This window comes from Coenobita brevimanus, chromosome 25 (assembly GCF_032717465.1).
Source record: "Coenobita brevimanus isolate Jiangsu-jjx chromosome 25, ASM3271746v2, whole genome shotgun sequence".
NCBI classification, from domain to species: Eukaryota; Metazoa; Arthropoda; class Malacostraca; order Decapoda; family Coenobitidae; genus Coenobita; species Coenobita brevimanus.
The window spans coordinates 2,522,501-2,530,000 of record NC_136978.1 but is presented as its reverse complement, the minus strand read 5'-3'; the positions used below and the strand labels follow the sequence as shown (position 1 = coordinate 2,530,000).

Below are 7,500 nucleotides of genomic sequence, written 5' to 3'. Positions count from 1 at the left end.
TACACGTTTCAACCTATACATGCATGATATTCCAACACACCAACTACACACAAACAGTAACATCGCCCAGTCCTCCTCAATGACCAACTTATTTTTGGATCAGATGAAATCTCAGATGACACTTCTTCCGCATGTAGAATAGGTCCACGCAACATAACATGCATAATGGAGCACTGCACAGCACATGCCACACTAAGATGCAGACACAACATCAACGGTGTAAGGAAGCTATGGCACGACACCACATGGTGTCGAGTTGACAAGTCAACTCGGCCAGACAGACTAGGGTTATGCAACAAAACTTATATAAACCTAAGTCTTAAAAACCAAGGGTATTACCCAGACACCACAGGCAACACCCCTGCATCCACCCACGAAACTTGCCACTAAGACCCATAGGCTTGCTGACTAAAGAGGCTCTCAAACACGTCTTCCTTACACTACATTCCTTTATTTAAAAAAAAAAAAAAAAAAAAAAAAAAAAAAAAAAAAAAACCACCACGACATTTTAATTGAGGCAAATGTCTATAGTAATAATAATAAAAAAAAGTGATGGTAAAAGACGGTGTACTCTTGTATCTTTATGAGTATATCAAAGTGTCCAGTGTCCAAACAACCTACTGCCATGCTCCTGTTCTAAGCCCCATTACCACCAAACATCACAACATCACCTCCCTCCAAGCACTTTTGCATGCCTATTTTTTCATCTCATTTTGTACTTACTTATTGTGTATGGTTCGCTTCAACCCAGTCAGTGTGTCCTGCACTTTGTACATCAGTTTGGATAACTCCTGGGAGTCCTTCGCCCCAGACTTCCCAAAGTAGGCCATCAGGTCATCTCCATCATCATTAGCGACTGTCGCCCTGGTGACAATTAGAATTGATTTTTGTTACCTTTCAGTCTAGTGACCTGCTCTTATGTTTTATTCTTGTTGTCTCCAGACTTGCTAACCCCTGAAAGGAGGATGGTGGACTGCAGCAGAAAGGCATGTTCAGCCTGCAGTTCACTGGGTTCATCCCCAGATGATCCTTGAACCACAACAGTAACAAGAGCTACATACTAACAGCTTTACTCAACTTGCGAAGGATTTGTTAAAAAAAAAAAAAAAAAAAAAAAAAAAAAAAAGGTCTCTCTAAAGTTGAGAAAAAATGCCTGCAAATGGCAAGGACTAAACAAAAAAAATACAGTATGTCCTCAGACAGATGGGGTGAAGGTCAAGTAGTTCAATGTCTACTTTTCTGGGGATTGTTCAGGCTCTATTCACGTATCTTACCAACACACTTCTACACTCTACCAGCTCCCTTCTATTCTCATACTAGCTCCCTTCTCCCACCAACTCCCTTCTCTACCCAACCCACAACCTCTCAACCCATACTCACCTGTAGCCCGAACTGATCAGCTGGTGTAGAGTCTCAATCCGTGGAGGTAACTTGGGTATGGTAAGGTATGCAGTCAGGTTGGAGCGGTAACTGATGGTGATGACGAGGCCGAATATCAGCCATGTCGCCATCAGCACCCTGACTGAGATGTGGGTAGGAAGCCGAGGAGGAAGGTTTTGTCCCAGCAGAGTTGCGGTAGCCTCCACGGTTATCTGTGTGTTGATGCTGTTGTTTCCTCTTCCAATCTGAGTCACGGTGCCGTAGCTGATCTGCAATCCATCATCATCATCATCATCATCACCATCATCATTATTATCCCAAATCTAAATCCCACTAGAGAGACTGGTGAGGAAGGATCCAGAAATGAAGAGAAAGTATAAAAGTACGAAAACTATAAAACAATACGCCCGACTGCGGGATTCTAATCAACAGACCATTAGACGAAAAACAAACTGAATTTATACACTCACATACCAAGAGGAGAGCAGGCGAGAAGATGATGATGGCAAGGAGCGTAAAGATCCACACGCGGGAGGTGAAGGGGTAGAGGAGGGACCGCCAGCGTGGGGGTAGGGAGGGGACGGCCATGGCAAAGGTCATTGTGTCTGGCTCGATGGAGATGGAGTAGCTGAAGGTGTCCTCGTGGTGCGGCATTACAGAGTACGTCACGGGAGAGAAGTACGCTGTACGGTTCTTTAGGACAACTATCACCTGAGAAAGCAGGTTAATTTGATATCACATTTTATTCCTTGCTTACTCGTTGCCTGCGTATCACATGGCAGTATCCTCATTTATGTTTACTGGTGCTAGGTGTGATAAAAAATAAATATCAATAACATAAAGGTCAATGCTCAAGAGTACTATGGAAAATAAACTGGTGTGACGCGCAAGAAGGCTTCCTTAAACAGGTAGAACACATCCCTCACTGAGCCCCTCTTACCTCTGTCCAGTCACTGGTGGGGAACTGGGTCATGGTGTAGTTGAGTTTCCTGGCACAAGCGTCAGCGATCATAAAGCCCCGACCCGAGTACCGTCTAACAGTGCCTCCGCCCTCCACCTCCTCGTCGTACTGCATCCAGTAAGGTGGGAAGGGATTCGATGCGATTACCACTGGAGCACCATGGAAGCTGTAAGGGGGCAAATCATAAGCTTATTTCTGTGGGCATCAGCAAATCATAAGCTCAATTTTTTCCTTAGATACAAGCATTATTAGGATGCTGATGACTTAAAAAAACAAACCATCAACATCCTAACCTATGAATGGGGCGAGAAAAAATAATTCAGGTATATAAATGAATACATAAATAAGTACATCCATTATTACTCACTTTGCAGCCTTCTCAGGAAAGAATGGAAGGTCCTGTGACATGAAGTTAAGTCCAAACCTTGGCGTCCAGGAGGCCACTCGTACCGTCCTGCCAACACCACTCGGAGTGAACGGCAAGTACACGAACACTCCACTCCTGTACACACGAAGCCAGTGTTAGGGGTTACGGGGTGGTGGCAGGGGGTGGAGGGTGGGTAGGTTATATTGTGGACGGTGTGGTGACTGTGGGGTGGAGTGATGGTGAAGTTGTGGGGGGTGTGGTGGTAAGGTCCTGTGGGGGTAAGGTAGTAAGGTCATGGTCTTATTTCTTTAACCTAAGGATGAAGTGACGTAGTATGCAGAGACAGAGAACTCACATAAGTGGAAAAAACTATCAAAATTCTGACAGTGAAATGGGTCACACATTAAAGCACATATTGCTCAAGTCCCTGGAATATTGGCTCCACCTCAAAAGCTAAACCACCTGCGTGTATTTATAGCCGCATAACTAAACTAAATCAAGCAAGTACTAGAAACTAATTTAATCCCGTACTAGTGAAAAATTAATCCAGTAGTAGTGACCCACCTCTGACCAGCCTCCACATTAATAATCATAACATTCATGAGAGAGGTTGCCCAGTGAGGAGAGAGGAGGGGGTGGAGGGCGTGGTGGGGGAGACGGGAGAGGAGAAGCACCCTTGTGGCCCAAACCAGAAGTCTCCCCTCATCAGCAGCCACGGCCCATGAGGCAAGGAAAACGGGGTCTAGGCTCACCACCACAACAGTCAGGCTCCATGTAATTCCACGAATCTGTAGATATACCAGGCAGCCTTCAATAATATCTTCAATACCAGATCCTTCCCCTACGCTGAATGAATCTATTTGGGTGTAGAAAAAATAAATATAAAAAATGATGTTCTCAGGTTGAAGGGATTGATTAAGAAGAAAGTTGGAGAGGGAATTAATGAATCATAGTGTCTGGTTTACACACACACCTCCTTAGCCCGTCTGATTGCTTGAACCAGGTGAGATGTGCCATTGCCGTGTCTGCCTCCCACCTCCACCACACCCACTCCAAACGGTGCCTCTCTCTCTCCCATAACCTTGGTGAAGAGAGGCAAGGTCAGATATAGAAACATGGATAGACAGACAGAGACTGAAATGGACAGATTAACAGACAGATAGATTGATAAACATAGACATACGAATAGAGATACACTGTATATATAGAGACATACAGACATCAGATTAAAGTCAGGTGGGTATCTCTCTCTCTCTCTCTCTCTCTCTCTCTCTTCACCTGGTGTAGGCTGGCGTGTGAGGTGGAGGCATCAATGAAGTAGAGGACGGAGCTGTAGGGTAAGTTGGTGACCTCCAAGACTGATCTCAAAGCCTCCCTCGCCTCCAGCAGCACCTCACCATCACCCTCTGTCATCAAGAATACCAGTTGTGAAGAAGAAAAAAAATATACAAGCACGCAATAGATAAGTAGCATCCAGATAGGAGAAAACGAAAGCCCTAAAATCAAGAGAAACAAATGAGATGGTTAAAATTCAGTTACAGAAAAATGAATGAAAATGAACCTAGTATTACTGTACCAAATTTCTTCAACACTATCCTTCAGCCAGAACTTGAAGGCAACAGGCAGAATCCATAAATAAATAAACAAATAAATAAGTACATAAATAAAGTAAATAATATAAACTTTGAATTATTGCACTTAATTTCTTCAGTATCGCATCAGCCAAGACTTGAGGTAAACACAGTGCATCCTTACTTTGACGTGAGGGACGAGGGAAGCGAGCAGTGACCCGCGTCACAGCCACAGCCACAGTTAGAAAGGTCAGCCACACCACATCAGTCCACATCATGGCTGCTAAAAACAAAACAAAAAAATAAACTTCACACACACACACACACACACACACACACACACACAAATCAGTCCAAAAAAACTGCCTATTACTGTGTGTTAATTACAGAGCCACGAATAAGATGGGCCCCTTCACTATAACGAAGACATTTGTTTATACCCCCACCCCCTCTCTCTCTCTCTGGTAATATAAGGGCAAAAAAGTCTCCATTAAACCCCTTCACAGCAATGAAACTAAGTCAGCATTTCCATCACGTCAGATAGTTAACTACTCCAACCACCAAACTATTTCTAGCCTACTAATTCATTCTCTGTCCTACTTGATATGAAACAGCTTTATCATCTTTCGTCTCCTAACCACCCATTAACCGCGACAAACTTTCTCTATCGTTATATCTGACCTTAACAAGCTTCAGTTGGCTATTTGTGCAGGTGGCAATAAAAAACTTTGTGATTATTCGTCTCTACGAGTTATCATGTATGCGGGTCCAAGTGTTTCAGTATAGATTCCCCCCCCCCTTCTCTCTCTCTCTCTCTCTCTCTCTGGGTCATCGTAGTGAAGAGGCCAAGTGTCTTCCTGTACCAGTCGTAGGGCAAAAGGACAAAAGGAATCAAGAACACCACCCTTTTACATCCTCCTCCACATCATTATTATAACTATCATTATTATTACTATTATTATTATTATTATTATTATTATTATCATTATTATCATCATCATAACAATAAATAATAATAATAATAATAATAATAATAATAATAATAATAATTATTATTATTATTATTATTATCATCATCATCATCATCATCATCATCATCATCATCATCATCATCATCATCATCATCATCATCATCATCATCATCACCACCACCACCACCACCATCAAGATCATCTCTTTATTCTTTAATACACGGGGTTAGATGGATCAAATGTAGATGAAGCACGAGAGAGAGAGAGAGAGAGAGAGAGAGAGAGAGAGACTCAGTGAAAAATAAGTGAAAAGAAAATTCATTAATAACTTCGATGCAACATAAGAAAAACGTATTTTGATATATATATATAAAACATAATTACTGAAATACCATCCCACTCCAACCCATTAACTACAATGACGTCTAAACAGTTTTATTCCTGTTTCTGCCAAACGATTTTATTCAACTAAGGAAAGACTGTAAAATACAAGGGTTGGATGTACACTTCCTGGCCCATTCACTTCTAGCAATGAAATAATGAATGAAATATTGTAGCAGTTGTAACATGATATAAGAGGCGCCATTTTAGTGAAGGGGTAAAATATATGATATCTATTCCAACACTTATATGTACTTCCACGTTAATACTGTTATGAAAAAGGTTTAACTGGCAGATATTAGCCAGGAACAGTTAAGAGTTTAGTCTGGAAACAACACCTTTTAGCACGATGACATTATAAAAGAAAAGGTAGTCTGTAAGAATGTTTTAGGAAGTTATGAGATCTCGGTAGCAAAAGATAAAGATAAAAATAAATAAGTAAAAAAATGAAGCCATAAACAATCACCAGCTTCCGCAGTGTCTTACCTGAGCGCCGGAAGTGATGGGAGAGAACGACAGGTGACTCTCTCCATCGCTTATATTTCCACGCCAGGCAGGTGATATGTAGCAGTCTGTCTCCCCCCCATCTCACCCTCCCTCTCAGCCCAACCCATCCTGCCATCACGAAAGCTGTAACTTCTAATCTGCTATTCATTCTGTGTCATTTGGATCAATCAGGGAGGCTGCATCTGAAATTGAAAGAGAAAAATCATCTACGTAGGAGAAACTAATCTACTCTGAACAGACATATATATATATATATATATATATATATATATAAAGGGGGGGGGAGAGGAGGATAGTTACTTATATTGAGAAATTAAAATGCTAGGAAACAGTTAAATGAGAGAGAGAGAGAGAGAGAGACACACACACACACACACACACACACACACACACACACACACACACACACACACACTAATGACACGTTTAACAGACCGCAGGACAAAAGCTGGATGGGTTAAAACACACACACACAAACACACACACACACACACACACACACACAGATATAAAGCCACACGTAATTATAACCACGTATCAGCTAAAGGCCAAAGCAAAGGACCCATTACGAAGCAGTTCAACAATAAAGCACTGCCATTAACTCTCTCACGGTCGGGGGAACTCTTATATTATTTCCAGCTAATATTTGACGACTTAGTTCAGGTAAGAGTGAGCCATAACAACCCATGACTTTTAATACTGATGCCAAAAACTCTCTCACGTTCAGGACAACTCTAGAATTCTGTTGCAGATGAAAATGAGTCACAGGATGCCATGTGTTAGGAAAGAGCAGGTCAATAAAAGTCATTAATTTCTTGCAGTCCTACCACCAGACTTTCTTCCTTCTCTGCCTTAGTAGTAGTAGTTGCAACCCCAGGCTCATGTGAACTCAGTGGACTGCAGGTTGAAGCTGCCCCATTCCCGCAGTTCACCACCCTCCTTTTGGGGGATAAGACTGAGGGACGCTTGTATAACCAGGCAGCTCCACCACCCGGCCATATCGGTGCCACCACGTGAAGGCGTCCCTCTCCTGCACCTTGTGAATATCTGATGCACATCCAGACATTACCCAGCTCACCACTCACCATACATTCTGACAGCTGTTTTACCATCTCTATCATTTTTATTTAATACACCGTTACGGCACCACTCGGCTGACTTACTGCACTTTACTGCTACCTAAATATTAGCAGGATGACAAGTATACATATATAATAAAATAAATAAATAAATAAACACTTGTGGTCTGTTTTCTACCTTAATTAACAGATGTCTTACTGGCTTTACTATATACAAGATCTGCAGAATAATACCCTCAACCACCAGAACTTCAAAGTTATTATAAACTTCAACAGTATCCCT

The 7,500-nt window shown here is 42.0% G+C and overlaps 1 protein-coding gene across 1 annotated transcript in view; it reads right to left on the bottom strand.

The window, feature by feature from the left end:
• Nucleotides 1–3,310, bottom strand: part of LOC145393740 (ionotropic receptor 21a-like) — a 4,231-nt gene extending 921 nt beyond the window's left edge. The window contains exons 1-6 of the mRNA XM_080267782.1: nt 3,273–3,310; nt 2,709–2,843; nt 2,321–2,507; nt 1,855–2,091; nt 1,381–1,649; nt 724–864 (exon numbers count right to left, since the gene is read on the bottom strand). Of these exons, the coding sequence (XP_080123908.1) occupies nt 724–864; nt 1,381–1,649; nt 1,855–2,091; nt 2,321–2,507; nt 2,709–2,843; nt 3,273–3,310 (1,007 nt within the window). The remainder of the gene's footprint in view (nt 1–723; nt 865–1,380; nt 1,650–1,854; nt 2,092–2,320; nt 2,508–2,708; nt 2,844–3,272) is intronic.
• Between the last annotated feature and the right edge of the window lie 4,190 nt (nt 3,311–7,500).